Source organism: Pholcus phalangioides, unplaced genomic scaffold (genome assembly GCF_987345545.1).
Source record: "Pholcus phalangioides strain wild (caught in Gottingen) unplaced genomic scaffold, Ppha-v1.0 ptg000011l_1, whole genome shotgun sequence".
In the NCBI taxonomy this organism is placed as follows: domain Eukaryota; kingdom Metazoa; phylum Arthropoda; class Arachnida; order Araneae; family Pholcidae; genus Pholcus; species Pholcus phalangioides.
In genome coordinates, this window is record NW_028301604.1 from 52,373,032 (window position 1) to 52,394,104 (window position 21,073).

General features: G+C 37.1%; 1 protein-coding gene across 2 annotated transcripts in view; it reads right to left on the minus strand.

The window, feature by feature from the left end:
- Positions 1 to 19,396, minus strand: part of LOC149080550 (cGMP-dependent protein kinase 1-like) — a 210,857-nt gene extending 191,461 nt beyond the window's left edge. Inside the window, exon 1 of one of the 2 annotated variants that reach the window (XM_089239653.1) lies at positions 18,558 to 19,396. In XM_089239653.1, the coding sequence (XP_089095779.1) occupies positions 18,558 to 18,856 (299 nt within the window). In that variant the 5' untranslated portion in view covers positions 18,857 to 19,396. The remainder of the gene's footprint in view (positions 1 to 18,557) is intronic. The other variant, XM_089239656.1, reaches the window with a different exon arrangement.
- Between the last annotated feature and the right edge of the window lie 1,677 nt (positions 19,397 to 21,073).

Below are 21,073 nucleotides of genomic sequence, written 5' to 3' on the forward strand. Positions count from 1 at the left end.
AATGCAAAGCCTCAGGTGATAACCAGAGCTGCTGGTCGCAAAGTGAAATTTAACTTGAAATATCAAAATTAATGCACTTTGTGTAGCAATCATCTCGCTGCGCTGGCGGCGGCTACTATAGGGACTGTCATGTAAAAATGAGTAAGGTCAAGACAAAAGATTACGGGCGAGGAAAAATTTAGAGAAATGAAAGCCGTCCGGAATATGACATTCCTTGTTTATTATTGGCACGTGTAGACGAAAGCCCTGTACAATTATTATTGTATTGTTATTGGCACGTGTTGCTATACGTCTGTGTTTGTGTCTGTAACCATGCGTTTATAGTTTTTATAACTTGTTTTGTTAATTAAACAAATTAAATAGTTTCTACCATCTTCCTCTATCACAACTGGTAACCCGTACCACGGGTCGTGTTTTTCGGTGTACTTTATGAAACACGTAATAACCCTCACGTCAGAACTCTACTGCGAAACACTTTCAAATCAGAAACACGGGAAGATTTCATTTATAGAGTTTGAACAAAAGCTTGCCAAAGCTGTTAAAAATGTAAAGGAAAAAATAGTGACTATTTGTATGTGCTTGGGATAATTAATACACAATTTTGTTTCCTCTGGTTTGTTATTTTTTTCATATAACCGCGATTAGCTTTTGTTTTTAAAACACCGCCTCGCATTTTTCATTTATCATAAGAAACAGTTTCTGTCTTCTTTGACTTACTAATATTAAGATCGATTTATCGTTGCTTTATACTTCGAATCTAACATTTTTAGTTCAAGTATAATGAATTATCTTTAAAGTATGGAACGGAAGCCGAATTACGTTACAGGAAAGGAACATGAGAGTGTGCCACCATCGTCTTGCAACCGGTTTATAGGAAAATAAGTGAGAGGTTGCTCAGTACAATACCAGATTCTTTTTCGCCAAACACTAAAATTAAAAGCTCTAAATTAAATACTTTCTTAATTTTTATTTTGAAAAGTATTTTATTTATTCGCTTCCCATGCAGTTAATGCTTATTTGTGACTCATTCGCAAACTTTTTTTTTTCAAAAATCATAAAAAGTTATGTTGGATGTGTTATATATCACGCTTATTTCATACTGTCGATAGCTGATTTGATGGTAATTAACAGTTCAGAGGTGATAGTGAAGAAGGTCATATCACAAACACACACAAGGTAACAGTATATTATCTCGGTTTTCAACAGAGATTTGCGGAGTTCTCGGTGAAAGATAACAAGTATCAGCATATGAAGGGTTTCACGAAGGGAATCCGAGAGGAATAAAATTTTCATGGTTCGTTCTAAAATAGAAGAAAAATATCAGCAAAAAGAGTTAAATTCAGCTGTGATATTGACACCTACGAAAAATGATAATCGAGGGGAATTTTTTTTTAAACGGCTCTTAATAAAAAAAATGTCGATTGGTATAAGCCCCTAAATGTTTTGTGTCTGTTTCAAACGACTAAATAAAATTATCTTACCTATCTAAAATTCGCGCCTTTTTATTTCTGTTGCTATTACGAAACGTAAATTTACCCAGTCACATTTGAATGAAAATTTATCAATACATCGATGATTGAAATTCAAAAATGAAGGAGGAAAAGATAAACTTATTCATCGATTTTTCAGATTATAAATGATTCAAAGTTATTTATCCAGAAGTACGGCAGTGCAACGCAAAAAAATAATGAAGATTTGCATATTTGTTATACTGTTCTTGGCGTTGCTTTAGCCTTTATGTTTCACGTTCTTGTTGTGTGTGAACACACATTCACAGCAGCTGGCTGCACTAACATGTTAACTTGTTCTTAAACCTTATTTTTTTGTTAGGTTTGAATAATTTTATATTAATACTGAAATAAATGTTAACATTTATATTTTTATCGTATTGATTGCAAGCATTTCTCGTGAAAATTGGAAGTGAATAACTAGTCACCGGATAAAAATTGATAAATATATAAATTGTATTAACAAATATGCAAATTAACTTATTATTTTTTCTTTGCACCGCCACAGCAGAAAAAGACCAAACTTCGAAGTACTCACGTACTTTAAAGTTTCAATCCACGTACAGAAAATTATTCCAATCTATTTTTGTTCACTAACGAAAATGATTAGCCCTGAAATTTGATTTCGTCGAAAATTGATCAAACAAACGTGTTCTATTTTAAACTATACATTGTGGGTGAAACGGTTTACCGCATTTACATATAATGCTGTTTTTTTTCCCAACTTTCCTCCGTTTTTCGAATTTGAATATCTCAGTGAATATTGCACCTAGAAACGTGGAATTTTTTAATTTTTTTTTTGGCATCAGGAGAGACAGGGAAACTTTCTAATTGGGTTTTGGCGCACAGGGTGTCCGTATAAAAAGTTGCTTCTTTTTATTTTTATAACTATACAACCCCTTGCAACATGAGTGACATATCTGAATAATAGATGTTATTTGGATACTTTTCTAATTGAAAGTATTCCTCTAGGATCAATAGTTCGCTAGTAAAATGCCACGATCCCTGTTACCTATGCAGCCTGTATAAAACAGCATGTCCTGACTGATTCATTATCGCCGAGCCGAAACCGCTGAAGCTATAAATATGAAATTTAGTCAGTAGTTTCATTTTGTGACGTAAAAACTAAAAAATCGCTGAAGCTATAAATTTGAAATTTGGTCAGTAAGTAGTTTTACTTAAAACATTTTTCAATTGTGCTTGGAGAAAACTGTGGGCTGATTGCATTATTGAACATGACTTTGAGGGGGGCTAGCGCGTGAACAAGGAGAGATTGTGTCCTTGGGGAAGACTATGGGAGTGGAGGTTCATAAACCCCTCATTCAAGAACTAGTGGAAGAACATGGTCGTATCCGCAGGCGAACTGATAAATCTCCATTGCGTGCCACAGCAAGAGCTTATGCATGGGACCTCGTCTGATGAAGACGAAGAGAGAAATGTGGAGTCCCTCACTTCAAATAAGATTAAGAGATATGTTGGAAGTGGAATTCTGGGCAAAACTTTGTAGAAGAGAACCACCCCAAATAAAGCTGTAGCACTGCGAGCAATAAATCTGTCCAACATTAGTGCGATTTCTCATTTCCGAAATGACCAAAAAAAAAAAAGAAGCAAAAGCAAGTGTCATAGAAAAGGTTCCTTTTTAAAGTCACACAAAAAGAATGCAGAAGTGAGCATAGTTTCCCAAACTTTTTGTTCCATCACCCCTTTCTTCAATTTTTTTCCCTTATCGTCCCCAACTCAAGCGTACCCATAGGATCCTATGTTATACACGTAGCGTCTATCGCCCCCCTCCCCCCGGACAATTCAATCGCCCACCAGGGGGTGATATTGCCCACTTTGGGAAACACTGGTTTAGAGTAAGTTAATTTCTAAACATTATCACATTTTTGTATGTTTATTTATGGCATTATTACATTTATTTTATTGTATTATTTATTATGTTATTATTGTGTTGCATTAATTGAATGGATGACGCTTTTATTGGTCATTTTCATGTGGATGAAAAATTGTGAAACGAATTATCCAAGTTTCCATCATTTCCTATGAAGAAGTTTGATTCCAATAACGAGCAATTCGGATAACGAGCACGTTGGCGGAACGGATTAAGCTCGTTAACCGAAGTTCCACTGTATATTTTTATTTATTATCATTTTCTTTTTCATAATGTGGTAGATGAGTTTTGAACACATTTCAAAAAACAAAAAGAGGGAAAGAACATATTTTGTTTGAATAAAATAAATTTCTCTCTATGGACAACTTCATTAAAAACCAAAGCATTGCGCCAAATAGAAAACAAGGAAAACCGGTTGAACTAATATACGATTCTGTATTGATTTTAAGTTACCTCATGTGATGTTGATGAATATTTGCCCGAACGTCAAGGCTGAAATCTAAGTGATAATACTGTAGTAATTTTATGTAAAAAAAGTCGCGTCTTTTTTCTTCTGACCTTGAATGTTTAAATAAAACCAACTAATGTTTTGATCGACATTTTTTTCCCCTTTAAATCAGCCAGCTACAGTATTATGTTTTCATTATTTATTTTTTCTTTTAATACAAGTCGCTAACTCCGATCAAATTAAGTCAAGTTCAGTCATTATAGGCCAATGTGTTTTTTTTCTTTTTTTTCCGAACTTATGTTAATTATGCAATTGTTCCGAAATTAGACAGGAACTTCATTCATGTTTATGTGTTTTTGGCCTTTACTGCAAATTAAATAAAATACTTCCGTGAATTTGTCCACGTAGTAAGAGACGTAGTTTTTACGTATTTAAAAGAAACATTTTTCCTTTCGACTCAGCAAGATTCAACAAAGTGTGAAAGCGTTTTTTGAGAAAATTCGCAGTCGCGATAGTAAATACGGAAAAATACCTGACATCGACTATTGCCACCAAAATGATTGCCAATATTTCCTAAAACTGCAAAAATAAGGTATACAAGTGGTTCTCAACCGGTGCTCCGAAGAGTCCTTGGGGCTGGCCTCAGGGACTCCACGGCCACTCGAGAGAAAAAAAAAACTTTCAAAACACACAAATATTGAATAAAATAATAATAAATTCATTATAATTAAAAAAAAATAACTAATTGTAAAAAAAATTCATAAAAACCGGAAAAATAACCGAAATAAAAAACGGTTTGCAGGATTAGCATCGCTAAAAGGTCACGGGAATTTTTTTAAGACCGGGAAAAAATCAAAAAACAGCCAATAGGTGGTGCTGGTACGAGCGACTTCGGTGGAAATATGCAAATGAGACAGTTATAAGAACTTGCGCTCCTAATTCACAACCAGTTCACTGATGTAAACTGTGTATGGGGACCTGCTGCACTCTGCCGTTGCTGGATTTGTGACTTACCTGCAATGTGTTATACCCTGTAGTGGTGGTCGTGCGGAACACATACTGCTGTAATAAACAATTTGGAGGTTCTGCTTGTTATTTGCGTATCTTTTCTTTGAATTGTGTACGTCAGCGCCACCTGTCAGCTGTTTTTGGAGTTACATTTTTCCTGTCTTAAAAACATTCCCATGACCTAGCGATGCTAACCCTGCAAACCGTTTTTTATTTCGGTTATTTTTCCGGTTTTTATTCATTTTTAAAGTTTCTACGGACTTTTTGCCCACCCTGTATGTTTCTTTAGACCACTATTTTCTGTATTTCTGAATGGAAGAGGTAACACTCCTTTCCCTTAAAGGCGTCTTAACGGCATCAGAGGCCACTCGGCAAAGTGATTTTTTTTTAGGGTTCCCTACTTGGACAGAAAGATTTGCTACTCAATTTACATACTCACTGTCAAAAGTTTGACCAGATCTCGTTTTAATGAACCCCCTTTCTGCACTTGAGGGATCCGGGCACAGCCCGGGAGGGGGACATTCATTAAGATGGCACTGCCCTTTCTCCCCACTTCAGTATACGGCTTTAGCTCTTGGTGAGCAAACAATGGTGTGTATTTTCAAAATGGATATGTTGCGATTTTCTTCTTTTAAAATTTTTTTTTCCATATCGTCCTGGAGCAAGCTGAACCGTGGTTGAAAGTGGGTGAACATTTGTGGAAAACACACACACCCACTCATATCAATAATGCATTTTTAAATGCAGTGTTAATTGCATTTTTAATAGGGTTGCTGTATTTTTGAAATATATGACAACCATATTTTTATGGGCATCTTTTTATCAGCCACCTCGTTGGGCATTTTGTCTGTTGTGGCGTTGTATTTGTATAATAAAGAGATAAGTGTCTCTGTCAGAGTGAAAAATAAAAAAAATATATTTACCCCAGAAAAAAAAGAGAAAAATAATTCCAGAAACATAAAAAGAGGACAAAAGGGCGAATTTTTTAAAACGTAGGAAGACGCTTGAAATGACATGAAAAAGGAGGACCTCTGGTAACCCTACGTAAGTTCATTATCTTCACAGAAATTGTAAATATAAATGCTAATTAGCATCAAGACCACAACTACGTAAGGACAAAATCAAATTTGGGGACGGGTGGTCAAGAAATTTAGACTAGAATAGAAGTAGGCCAGCAAAATTACAAATCCGCCTCTTCGTAGAGGTGGCTGTATATGTAATATTCAATTTACTACAGATTGGCTGCGTAATTTTGCTGTAGCAGGTTCCAATTAAAAAATACAGTTTTACTCTATACATATATTTCCCGCTGATTGGAAACTTTGTTAATGATGGATAGTATACAGCAGCGGTTCTCAATCTTTTTCACTCGCGGAGACCTTTATGGTATATAATTTATATGCCGGAGCCCCGTGGGCCTATTTTTTATTTATTCATCAAAGTTACTGATTTATTTTTATATTTTAAAAATACTTATTTATATTATTTATAATAAACAGTATTTTCTGGAATTATGCTGAGGTGAACACAGAAAGAAAAGCCACCTAGTCTCCACCGGGACTCTCGATCCCGAATCCTCCGACGAGGACATTATTTTTTCTTTACAGGAAAAAGGATTACAGGCGATAAAGATGCAGCAGTTCCGCAGAAGACGAGACGATACCAGGCTGCCCATATGGAGGGTCGATCTACCACGCTCCCTGGAATCAGCGATGATACTGAAGATGGAATCCATGGACCGCTTACGATTTAAAGTTGAGCGAGACACAGCCCGCGGATCGAAGAAACACATTATGTGTTTTCGCTGCCAATCATGGGGACATCACTCAGCTGGATGCTCGGCTCCTGAGCGCTGCATAAAATGCATTCGCCCACATGCCGCAAAGGACTGTCCGAACATGCGTGGGGTCGATAGACCGCAGTGCACAAACTGCAAGCTGTTTCACACAGCAAGCTACCAGAACTGCAGCTTTTCTCCTCGTAGCAGGTCTAACAGGACAGCAGAGAAAAAAAAGACGAAGCACACTAAGGGGCCTCCGCAAGGAAAAACCCGATTGAGACACTGGCAGTCTCAACTCCAGTGGAAGAAAACTCATGATCTCCACGAGAAAAGGTACCGGCAAAAGATCCAGCAGCTCCTGTTTACTCGCCCGATACGAGCGTGGATGAGGGCCAAGCTGACCCGATTGACGAGCTCACGATAGTGTTCCAAAATGCCGTGCTGAAATCGATGTAAAAAGGTGTCGGCATTGACCAGGTGACCGAAAAAATCCAGAAGAGCATCAACCAATCGCTGACGCTGATAAAGAAGACCCCGGCAACACCAAAGTCAGGATAACTTCTCGGACAGGTAGGCTGCCCATATTTCCTCGAACAAAATACGGGAAATTGGGATTCCAAATACGGGAAAATACGGGACATTGCCAATTATCGCCAAAAGTAAACAACTTGCCAAATATTGGAGAAATTACGTAAAAACCAAAATGGCGGAAAATAAAGCATTTTGCAGTGGATTTAAATGAATTCCACGAAATAAAACGTTCACCAAAACAAATATGAGAGATTAATATTCTTATTTATAATTGTAATTATCATAATATAATTTATGAGTGGGAAAATAATTTCATTCTTTGACTTCAATAAAGAATAAAAATTCAAGTAAGCTCTTCGTGTAAAAAACGGGAAAAACCGGGACACTTTCGCTAAAAAGTCGGGATGGCCAAAAAAACAGAAAAAACCGGGACTGTCCCGGGAAATGCGGGACGTGTGGTCACCGTACTGACAGGTCAACTTTTTTCTTTTCTTTCGGGTCGTCATCTTTCTTTTTGTTTAACTAACATTTTGCTTATAATTTCTAACATAAAAAACTGAAAACTCCCAAAAAAAATAAAAACTCTTAGAAAAATCTATTTAAAAATCTAAAATCAAAAAATTTTTTTAATCTCTATTTCTCTCTTTTTCCATTTCACCACTGGACTTTCGAAACTTTCCTCTTGTTTTTTTCAGGCATCCTGACTGAATTAACCATGCAACCAACTAATCCTGAAGAAGGGTCTCTCTAATCCAATGGTACTACAGCTGTTGGACTTGAGAAATTTTTCAAAAAAAAATTTTCAGCTTTTCTCATTTCATATCGTAGCATCGAAGTTGTGGCGGCATACCTAGATTTTCAGTTAGACTCACAATACTTATCTCGAGAGGATTCCCAGTTGTTCGACCTTTTCGCTACGCGTCGCATCATACACACACGCACACTAGCTCATAGGCCTCCCCATTAGCCCATTTTCTAAGAGCGCCAGAACTGCTCAGATGCAGCAGAACCGCCGAAAATTTTTTATTCAGGTTAAGGAAATAACGGGGCCACATTACAAGAAAAAGGATCAAGATATCTGGCATTTTCCAACAAGGAGTCCAAGCGTCACTCAGTCAGTCAATAGCGGGGCATTTTTATCACCAATTCGTAACCAAAAATACGGGTCACATAGGCAATAGTTTGAAAAACAAAATTTTATTAAATATTTAATAGACGATAGTTTCACATTCTCTTTAAATATATTTTTAGATATAATAATTAATTTTCACATCGTAGGTCAAAACTTATGACGTGGTTTAAAATTGCGTGATGGAAATAATTGTAGCCTTTAGTTTGACTATGTAGAAGGGATCCCGTTGAGTGCACAGATTTGCAATTTCGCAGCACCAAAACTTACATGAGTGACGTGTTTAGAGTTTCAGAGAGGTATTTTGTAATTGGCTTTGAATAGCGTACACTTCGACAAACGTATATTAAGGGTGTATGAAAAACAAAAACGTTTTTTTCGTTCAATACAAAGCGATATTTTTTCACATCTCATTTAATTATTTTAATGAAATCTAAATTTACGTTTCAGGAACATTTGCATCGGAATTTCTTTTTCATTAATAAGTTAGATTAATGGAAAAATACAAAATCTGAAGCCACAACACACACACAGGCAAACTACCAAACAAGAATTTATAGGAATAGTTTTCCAAGAAAAGAATAGCTCGTCATGTCTTGAACGGAGAGGCAAAATATTACGAAATCTCAGAATCTTGAGGACAACGGTCAAGAGCATATAATCACAATCAATTTATACATTTGATAAGAAGTTGAAAAAAATTGATCGTTATACGGCTACGCAAAGTCGTCTAAGAACAGGACCGCAACTAGGGGGGAGCAGGTGAGTCTAGTGCCTCAGGTGCCGTTCCAAGGGGGCGTAAATTTTACCCTTGGACCTCGCCTTCGACATTACAAAGGGGCGCCGAAATGAAAGCTTTCCCCAGCTGATCAATCATCTAATTGCGTCCCTATCTAAGACACTCCCCTCCCCAAGCACCAAGAAGCACTCGGGAAATCCCCAGGTGATCCCCATGAGTTGAGACTGTCTTGCGTAAAAATGGAAACAAGTGATTAAAAAAATGTTATGTAATGTTACATTTTGCGGTGTCACTACAGAAAAAAAAAAGTGATGTATAAATATAAAGTACGACAATATATATGTCCATCCAGGGGTACTGGAAGTGTTTCAGACCCTTGATGGGTGCCCGGCGTGAGTTTTATATGCAGGATTTTAATTTTGGAATCAATTCTGCTCGTCCGCTTGCTACAAGATTCTGAGGGTGCTCAAAGCACCTTCGTCTCCAACGCCACTGTGTGCAGTAATTTGTTGCCCTCGAACGGTAGGCATGTCAATCATTTGGCCAGCAGACTGAAAACAAAAATTTTACACCCCCCCCCCCCCGCCTTTTTGGCCCTCATTCTAGCCATTGATACGACGGAAAAACGTTATTTCTTTCTATTAAATAGGAATAGGAAAAAGTTTTCACATTGCACACAACCAGTGGCGTAGCCAAGGGGGGAGAGGGAGAGCGATTGCTTCCCCCAAAATTTTGCCTACATTGGCGCCTATTCTTCTAAATGATTTTCTCTCCAAAAACGTTTGATAAAAAAAAAATTGAATTTTTCATTTTCTACTTTCATTGAGTGAGAAAAAAAATCTCTCCATTTTTATATATGCACCTCTTGCAATTTCACAGTGATTGGGTTTGTACTATTCATTTGAGAGAAGAAGAAAGAGAAAAGTAGAGGTTTTTTCACATTACCATTTTGAAAACTGCTCTCAAGTTCTTCATCTAGAAGCATGTTCAGATCAGCCTCTGTTTCCGCCTTTATTAAGGGACGAAATCTTGACCACTTCTTGATGTAACTTTTTTTCTCCGCTATTGGTTGTTCTCGATAGAGCTCCTAGCAATACTTTCCATGGGTGCCTCAGTTCTGAGGATATGGCGTTTATCAAATGTTCTTTCTGTTGTCAAGGGTCACTAAGAGATTTGATTGAGGTGCCTTCTGAAAAAAAAGTAGGGGCGGGAAGCGATTGTGAAGAGGCCACTGAACTTATGAAGTAATGGCTAGGATTCAAGCTCCAAGAAGTATCGTCTTTTCTTTGGGTGCCTTAGGTAGAGCTTGAGCTCCTAGAAATAGCACCTTATGTAGCACCTTGGCTAGATTTATAATGCCTAGAAATGCCACGTTATCTGTAGGTGCCTTGGTAAGAGCTACTACCTTGTTCATACGGCAGTGTCAGACTAGTAAAAGGTGAAAAACCGCTCGGAGCATTTGAGCTATAAAAACCCAAGATAAAACACAAAAGGAGTTCGGGAAGAGTTTTTCTTAAAACTGGGTGAACTTAAAAAAGCGTCTAATCTTGGATCAATAGCACTCTGCAATGCAGAGAATGAGAGAGGAAATAACAATCATTTATATTTGTACGATAGCATATTGTACTATATTATGCGTTGATAATGCATAATTTTGTGTTAATAATGTGGCGTTTCCAGAATCATTGTCTTTTTTCATGGTGTAGTTTCTCTTTTCCTTGAACCACTGTTTATCTTATCATTACGCATATACAGTAGTGTGCTGAATCGGAGAAATTATTCCCTGGAAAAAGTCATGAGACCGGTGTGTTTGTTAACGCATGACACGTATATTCCCCTGCCAGTTATCCCAGTATTTCTTAAACTTTTGGCACCCGGTCCCCCCCCCCGCCTTTGTCATCGTTTATTCGTGGCTCCGAATAATATAAAAAAGAACCACTTCAAAGAACTAAATGGGCACGCATCAATACACCAAAGCGTTTTGACGCCCCTCAAAAAGGTTGGGGAAGAGCCACGAGCATGACGCACACTTTGAGAATCCGTTGAATATTTCCGAAATAAAATAATATAAATGCACTCAAATATATACTCATCGCTTTTTAAAGCAGAATTCCAGGAGTTATTTGTTTTCTTGTTTCCCCCAACAACACATTGGTGGTCTACGCAAAGCCGTCTTATGAGCATCAAAGGGATTTTTCTGAGCCCCCCCCCCCTACTTGTTTAGAAAGCCTAGCAGTTTACTCTCGAAAATTTTAACTGGATGTCATCTTCATGAAGTCCCTTTTGTGGCACCTTTGAGGAACCCTTGAGGCACCTGGACCGGAATTGCCCATGTATTACGTGGAAAGTTTAAAAGTAACTGAAGATACATGTGTGCGTATACTATTTCAGAAAAACAAAAAGTGCTCGCGAAATGTTGAGTCTACTCTTAAAAAATTATCTAATGGTTTTCCAAAAAATTAGCACTTATCCGAAGGCTTTTACGATACTTATTAATATGGGCTTTGCCAGCATTTACCCGAAGGCCCTCTGGTCAAACACAACGAGGGGAAAAACCAAGAACTCCCTTGTCCAGGGGTTCTCAAACTGGGTGCCACCTAGTGCCGTCTTAACGCATGGGCCCATCCTGGCACGGCCCGGGGGCCTCAAGCGAAGAAGGGGCCTTGCATAATGAGATCTGGTTTAATTTTTCGAGAATTTAATAGGTAGGGCCTCGCAAAAATCACTTGGCCCGGGGGCCCATGATGTTCTTGAGACGGACCTGGTACCGCCAACCTTCTTTGGGGGCACCGCGGAGCAACCCGAAAGTTTATCAAAGAGATTCCTTGTTAAACTGCTCTGGGTAGCCGCAGATAAGCGTTGATTAGGATAAGGGGGCACCGCGGATGGAAAAAGTTTGAGAACCCCTGCACTAGTCTTTTTATATTTTCATTCTTCTCTGATTTGTTATAAAATACACTGCATGAATTTATTTCACTAGAAATAAATATACATATACTCTGTGCACAATGCCTGCTTAAGTTTTTCAACAGTTTCTCCAAAGAAAGCCGGTAGACCATTTGGCATCCGTGCGTTAAAAAAATGCGGAAAAATCGTTCTACCTGCATTTTTAACGCTGTTCTTTCCCAAATTTCCTCCGTTTCTCGAATTCGAACATCTCCGTAGATATTGCACGTGAAATTGTGAATTTTTTTTTGTTGGCATCAAGAGAGAAACAGGGCAACAACTTTTTAATTGGAAGTTAGAGCACAGGGACATCGTATAAAAATTTAGATGTTTTATTTTATTACACTGTATTTTTCACTGTCAAAAGTGGTACAGGATAATTTTGAACGCCTGTTGAGAATTTTTTAAACTGGAATCATACCTCTATGACAGACGGTTGATGAGATAAATACCATGCTAGCACTTACAGGTTGCCCCGTATATGTACACTCAATCCCGCTTATAACGTTCCCGCTTAGTACGACTAATTTTCGTGAATTTAGCTTTTTCCCTATATTGATAATGTTAACTTTTCCCGGATACAACGTTTAAATTTTTTGCTATTCTCACTTACTACGTTCGGAAAATTCACATCGGGTTTTTTCCTCCCTTCAAATCATCGTACTTTTTTTCCCATTTTTTCATGTCAACAAACGAAAATGGTGATTTTTAAATATATGACATCCATATTTGTTATGGGCATCTTTTTCTCAGCCACTTTGTTGGGCATTTTGCCCGTTGTGGCGTTGTATTTGTATATGTATGTGCTAGCGTTGAACATTTTTTTCTTGTTCTCTCACTTTGTCCAACAAAAGTATGCAGAACATGATTGCCCTTAACACTATTCACATACACATGGCTGATGGAAGTTGTCTCTGAATAGGAAGACTTAGATAGGAACTAGGAAAAGTTCTCATAAGAGGTTACTTTCTTTTCCGTTGAGGTCTTATTCAAATTCGTCGCATTAGATCGATTTCAAAAAATCTTCTCACATTGGTGTTATAGAATATTGCATAACAAAGGAATAAACGGTGGGGGACGCGGTAGCCCGGTCGATAAGATGCTCGGCTAAAGCACTAAAGGATGTTTAGAGGTGTCGCGAGTTCGATACCCGGTTCGTCCTTGTCAGAAAACTTTCCTGTGACGCAGGGGTACAACAAAAAACGGCGACTTGACCGCAGCAAAAAATTGCTACCGCAGGGAGTCCCCCATCGAGGGGTTAGCGCACCAACCTCTCGATGAGTATAAAAAACAAGCCTGCCGTTCGGAATCGGCAATAAATTGTAGGTCCCGGTCTAATTAGACCTCGTGTGCAGAAAATGACCGTGGTGCGACAAAAATGATCAATTATCAATAAACGGTGGTTTTTCTCATCCACTTCTGAATCTATAGATACAAAATAAAGCCACAAAAGATTGACACAAATCATACAGATTGACAATTCTCATACGCCAGCATCAAATATCATTCAAAAGCGGCTTTATCAGATAAGGAAAATCGGATTTCCCAACTGTACTTCTTGGAATTCGATTCTTCACAGAACGGCCAATACGATGCTTTTATAACCTTTTAAATTTTGGAAAATGAAGTAAAAGCGTTAAATTCTGCAGAGCACAGTTCGAGGTAAAGTGTCTCAGATCAAGTTAAAAAGAAAAGCTCTAAGTTTGAAGGAAAAAAATATAAACACTTTAATTTGTAGATGGTAACCACAGTTAACACACCAGTTGTAACGTTTGCAGAAGCAATTAAAGGACCGGAAACTTTTCGACATTTTGTTTAAAGGCAAGAAAATGTGCAATTTGATTTCATCCAGATTTTGCGGAAACTAAACTGTTATAAAAGAAAACTTATAGTTTAGATTGGTTGTAACAAATAATTGCTTCTTATTGAATCACTATATGTACCTTAATATTTGTTAATAAATTAAAAATGACATAAAAAAGCTATGGTCGGGGAAAAACTGTCTAATAATTCTTATAAATATTTCCCACTTATAATGTTTTTTAGGTGCCTTTTTTGAAAAACGTTATGAGCGGGATCGACTGTATATAATATATATATGTTACCATAAAGCCCGGATTGCAGCCAATTCGCGACGAGGCCGGTCATTTCGAGAATTGGCCAAGAGTTTCGGTCAAAGTCCGAATCACAGAAATTATTCTGACTTTGGCCGGCCATTTCGCGAAGTGCGGACGCATACTGCGCGTTTTGGACAGGGCGCCATTTGGTCCAAGACTAGCCCTGAGTTGTAGTAGTGTGATATATACGTGATTACGATGAGTGTAACATAATGAAAGCGATTGGTGGAGCATGAATATTTTTCTGTACTTTAATCTTGGATTAATTTTGGAGAGAAGAGAGGGAATATATTTTTTTATTTTATTTTCTCCTATCATTTTTTTTATATTTTAATCTAAATTTTTTTCCAACTACCTTTTTGGACGAGTTTCCAGTTGTTTTTGGTGTTTGTATTTGTATAAGAACACAAAAACAAAATATAATTTACATTTTTTTAAATTAATTAAAAAATCAAAATAAATTAATCAATTGAAATGTAATTAATTAAATTTGAAAAATAACATCAACTGAGAAAACAAAAAATCAATTTAATTTGATTTTTTTTAAATTGAAAAATTTTAAGTTCTTTCTACTAATGCATAATTTTAAGTTTGCGCCTAAAGCAGGAACAAAAAATGGCGCCTTTCCGAATTTCGCTCTTAAACTGACCAAAACCTGGCAACGCCACACAGCATACTTTTTTTTTTTTTTTAAATATACTATTTTTTCTCTAAAATGTGCCTACTTTTGGGGATCGGCTCATTCACGGGTTATACATTTCTTCTCATTTTAGTGGTCAAGTGAGGGAGTCGGCTTTTTTTTACACGAGTATATACAGGGTGTATAGCAAACAGGGGGGGGCATGGCATTTTACTGGCAAACCGTTGACCCTAGAGATATACTTTATAATTAGAAAAAATTTCCAAATAGCGTGTATTACTCAGATATGTCATTCATGTTTCAAGGAGTTGCATAGTTATCAAAATAAAAAAAATTAACTTTTTATACAGTCCCTGTGTTCCCAAAACCCACAATTAGGAAGTTGTTGCCCTATCTCTTCTGATGAAAGCAAAAAAATTTACATGTTTCCAAGTGCAATGTTCACAAAGATATTCCAATTTGAAAAACGGAGGAAATTTGGGAAAAAAGCAGCGTTAAACCCGTTTTTCCGCATTTAGAGCTTTTTTCCCCCAACTTTCCTCCGTTTTCAAATTCGTATATCTCAGTGGATATTGCACTTAGTAACGTGAAATTTTTTTATGGGCATCAGGAGCGACATTGCAACAACTTTCTAACTGGGTTTTGGGGCACGCGGGGACTGTATAAAAAGTTATTTTTTTATATTTTAATAACTATTCAACCCCTTGAAACATGAATGACATCAGTACTACACGCTATTTGGAAACTTTTTTCTATAATTGAAAGTATTCCTTTAGGATCAACGGTTGACCAGTAAAATGTCATATTTCCCCCCCCCCCCACTCTTTGCTATGCACCCTGTATATTTGTGCATCTTATATTATAAATGTAAAAGTATGTATGTATGTTTGTTCTTCACACCCTTGATCGTATGATTCCAAATTATTTTTAGGATTCCTTGCTAATGTGTGGAAGGAGACGTAAGTATATTCCCGCCAAAAAATATTTTTATCAATTTTTTTTATTGCAGAAATTTCTCGAAAACACCCCCTTCTTTCACCATTTTTCCATGTTTTCAATCAGATGCAACAATGTTTTACACACAAAAGATGCACATTTTAATGGGTTTTCCATTGTAATTTGAATTTTAAAAATCGATTAACAAATAGCGGAGTAAAATACGTTTTTGTTCCACACCGAATCCTAATTTATGAGTACAAATCCGCACCACCAATCAAGCGATTACAGTTCCCGATGCGATTAGCTTTTGCCATGCCAAACAAGAAACAACAAAGTGAAAGGCCAGTTGTTAGCAGTGGCAGCCCTGTTTTTCACATGGACAGCTTTATTTCACCTGTTGGTAATTCCAAAAATTTGTACACCTACACACCAGATGGAAAAAACCAACAATATTGTGTATCCACTAGCGTTTGCCTGGAATTTTTAATTAAATTTTTTTTTTTTTACTTGATGCAGAAATTCTTTTTGCTTACAAAATTATTAATAAAAACAAATCAATTTTTAAACTTTCGAATTATTAAATCTTATCGGCACTTTTATATAACACTATTGAATCGCTTTCATTCATTAAGTCTAAAAAATACCGGCTAATTGAGCTGTAGATATATAAATTTTTTACGGGGCGGGCAACGTCGCCGGGTATCAGCTAGTCTACTATAAAACACAATGAATATTAGTTGACATGAAAAAAACACTAAAAAAATTAAAATATTATATAATTATTATTTTTAAAGCTGTCGTTAACGTGGTGCAATGGTCCCCAAACTGTGCTCCACGGAACAGAGGGAAAATGGGCGAAACTTCAGCGTATTCAGATTATATAGTATAGCGGGTTTGTTAAACATAGTGCCCTGTGACCTAAAAAATTAGGAACCGCTGACGTGATGTATATTATCAATTCAAATTATACTACTAATCTTTCGAATCACAATAGAAGTTGAAAAATTATATACAGTCGATCCCGCTTATAACGTTCCCATTTAGAACGTTTTCCCGCTTAGCACGACTATTTTTCCTGGTCCCAACTCTTGGTAATTCTCATTAAGATTTCCCGTTTAAAGCGTTTTCCCGCTTACAACGTTTTTTGTGATGGTTTTTTGAAAAACGTTAAATTCCGCATCTAAAATATCATTCTCTCGTTTCCTAGCTTACAACATCCTCTTCGCACCTGAGCCAAAACTAGCCATTAACAATTTTTTTGATTGATTTGTGTTTATTGCAGGGCAAAGAAATGCGCCAGGCCGCCATAGCTACTAAAAAACTGGCATTGGCAATTAAATTTTCTTTTAGTTGTAGCTACTACATTGCAGGCTGAGAGCAGCACAAAATGTTTGGAATTTATAGCAGAATATCTGCCAACATGAAAGAGGGTCATTGTGCCCTGGAAACGTCAAAAGAAGAGTTATCTTGGACCTCTTTCTTCGGGTAAAAATTGTTATGGCGCCTAGGTTTTTTTTTCGATTTGTCCTGCGCTGGTTTATTGTATGATGAAATGGCCTTTAAAAAGAAAAAAAAATTGATAAATTAACTGATTAATTTTTCGGTCGATATCTTTACTGGGACCATTTGATTTAGGTACACACAGGGCCGTAACTCGGCAGTGCAACAGGTACACCCGCACAGGGCACACTTGGAAGGGGGACCCAGAATGGGCCCAAAAATGAGCCAGAAGGGTCCTAAATTCAAATTCTTGCACGGGGGGGGGGGGACAGGAATGGCTAGCTACGGCCCTGGGTACACATGCGTGTACCTCAGGTCTTGAAAAAAACAGTCGTTGAAAACCTTTAACCACACACACACTTTACGATCAAAGGACGTAATATTGCGTGCAAACGCCAGTGGAATGAATTCAAAGAAGAGTTCACTCTGTTTTTTCTTTCCTCTCTCCTGATCATGGGCGAAGATACGGCGGAAGGAGGCATGGGGGAACATTGCGCCCCCCAGCGTCAAAAGTGAAGTCACCTGATCTAATGTATATGGGTATATATTAATTGACATCATCATCACCGGGCGCCCCCCCCAGCAATAATAACCGCCCCCCCCCCCGACTTTCAAGTCTATCTCCGCCTATGCTCCTGATCATCCCGAAGCTTTACTGCAACCTTACAATTTCTTTCTTTTTGGTTTTTTTGTATACCCTGATAAGTGACTTTTTTCCTCACGTATGATGTATCTTAAAGAGTGAAAGAGAACAGGTAGGGTGAGGGTGAAACGAAATCTAATTTATACCTACAAATTTCTTATCACCTTATCTTGTATACTTGTCCTTTTGTGTTTTTTTCTTCCCTTTTTCTAACGTGAAGTTAGGTCAGGACAGGGTAACTATATTTATTGCCGATTCGTCAAACAGAGAGCATCCGAATTTCTTGCCAATTCGCTTGTAAGCGAAGGGGTTAAAACCGTTAAAAATATCTGGAGAGAAGAGAATAATAGAGTGTGAAGGAGAATTATGATTATCATTAACTAGCGGTTCTCGCGCTCTCAACCTTTATTGACATACTGAGCCCTTTTTAGCATATAATTTCGGAGCCCGTAAGATTTTTTTCTATTTATTTACCAAATTTACTGATTAGCACCGATTAAGCGAATAATCATAGTTAATTAAATTATGATTATACAATACATAGTTATCCCAAAATTTCAACGAAAATACAATATTTAGAAATCTACATCGAAGCGATTTGAGCAAAAAATTTAGATTTTTTTTTTCCTTTTTGATTGTTATTAGTTGTCTAACTAATCATCATTAATCTTTCATAAATAACGAGCGAACGTTGTAAAATGATAATTACTAGAAAAACGAACTTTCATCAAGACTTACCTTTCTGATTTTGGATACTCTGGAAATTTCGCCTGAATGAGTTCTTGAATAGTACGAAGCGACTGGGGTTCGGCCGAAATGCCTTGAGCTCGTTCTTTTCGACGAGCGCATCTGCTGTACCTCGATGGAGACATGACTGGAAACACGGACTGGTACTTGTCCAATAAACTCCTCAGCTGGCGAATTTCGTCTTCTTTTTCATTTAACATGGCATTCATCTTATTAATTTGAGCTTCTTGCTTGCGCAAAATGTCTTTCAGTTCTTCCATCGTGCTTAAATTCGAGTAATCAATGGCCATTCGGATAGATATTTTGAGATCCAACTCTGCGCGCGTTTGAAAAAAAAACAATTAAGAACCACGTGGTTTCCACAAGGAAACTAGTAGGTTGTCGTCAAATCGAAGGAAAAGTGATGCCCAGAAATCACCTTGTTCATGTTTCGAGACAAAACTGTTTTAGTTTTTCATTCAATCGATCATCAGGATCTGGAAAAACGTCAGAAGTTTCTCGAGCGCGCCAAGTATATATATCCAGCAATGGAATCAGCTGTTGCTTTTCTAATAAATCCGTGCAAACTCGTGATTTGGCATATTTCCCGATGTTTATTCTGAGATATACGGTAAAGAATCGAGCATTGTTCAAAATAAACCATCTAATGGCATTTCTTGTCCAATAAAAAGAAGAACACCTCGGGGAAACTTTAATCTACACGACATGATTGGTTCTTCAATAAATATTATCTGTAGATCAGAGTGCGTGACCCTATCCAAGCACGTGCATCCTGTTTAATTCCTCACTATCGGACAACCGACCACCGATTCGAAGGTGTTTCGACGAATGACGAAAACTCGTTTCCTTCACTATGATGAAGATAATTGGCAAAATCTGTCGCCAAGAGGTGAACTTCTTCGCCAAATCTGAAAAAAAAGAGATAATAATTCTCCGCCTCACATGCAAAAAGAAAAGACATCGACGGCGATTCGTTTATTTTTTGTTTCACTCAAAAAAATAAATTGAAATACATACAACTGGGTAGTAGATCCCAAAATTCTCTAATTAAAATTTTGGATAATTCGAAATTTTATGAACTCCCCTTGAGTTTTCCATGGCCGGGATTACACTATATAAAAGTTTGATAAAAGTTATTTTATGAAACTTGAAAAATGCAACCAATAATCGTACTGGTTATATTCGCGCAAATGCAACCGATAGTCTAATTGGCTGCATTTTTAAAGTTTTATAAAAGAACTTTTATCAAACTTTTATAGTGTAATCCAAGCTTATCTAATTTAATGCTAAAATTTCTTGTTTAAGGCTGAGATTACACTATAAAAGTCTGATAAAAATTTATTTTATAGAATTTCAAAAATGCAACCAATAAGCGTCTCGGTTACGTTCGTTCAAATGTATATAACCGATACAGCTATTGGTTACATTGGGTGCGGTAGCCCGGTCAATAAGATACTAGGATGAAGTATCGCGAGTTCGATACCCGGTTCGTCCTTGTCAGAAAACTTTCCTGACACAGGGGTACAACAGAAACGGCGACATGACCACAGAAAAAATTGCTACCGCAGGGAGTCCCCCATCGAGGGGTTAGCGCGCCAAGAACAGTGGAATAATGTAGCAGCTAATTTCAATTTTATAATTATAAATTATTGAAATTTGGAAAATATTTCCGTATAACTGATGATAAAATTTAATAATTGATAATTATTAGCTTATGTGAATGTTGATGATTAAGTTGCAATTTGTAGTCATTTTACAGATCCGGGATAGATTAATTGGATAATTTGAATTTTGGATAATTTGAACTTTTCTCCAGAGGCTTTGGACTTCGAATTAACCAAATTCGACTATATATTATATCGATTAAAATGACTACAGTGAAACCTCGCTACAATGATACTAGATGTAACGAAAAATCACTCTGGAACCATATTTTCTCAAGTCTTGTTTGGAAATGTCTATACTTTAATGTTAAACTGCTACCTCTCGGTATAACGATAATCCCACTACAACAGGCATCTTCAACCTCTTGTTCGCGAGCACCTTGGTGCTCCCTGAAATACCCAGCGTGCTCGACACTCGTGTCTGATTTCGTGCCAGCGAGCACTTGATCAACGTTCCAATTAAACACCTTGTACAAATTGCATTCAAGGATTGAAATCATCCTGATTCCATACATTCGTAAGTCAAACTTGCCATATAAGAGTGCATTATTTTTATGACGGGTACAAGTAGTACTCGCGACTGGAAAAAGTTTCAATACCTCTGCTCTACAACGATGTCTTTTCTTGGTCAGCAGAATATTGTTATATCGAGGTTTCACTGTACTTTGCTCTTTCGTTTTCATTATAGTGACTGGGTTGCTCGGAAAAAAATTTAAATTGCTCAAATAGTACCATGATATCATTTCTATATTTTACGCGATGTCACGAATATGAATTAGAGAACGTAATAAGCTTTTGTATATCATATCTTATACTTTTCAGAAGATAATCTTCGACCATCTG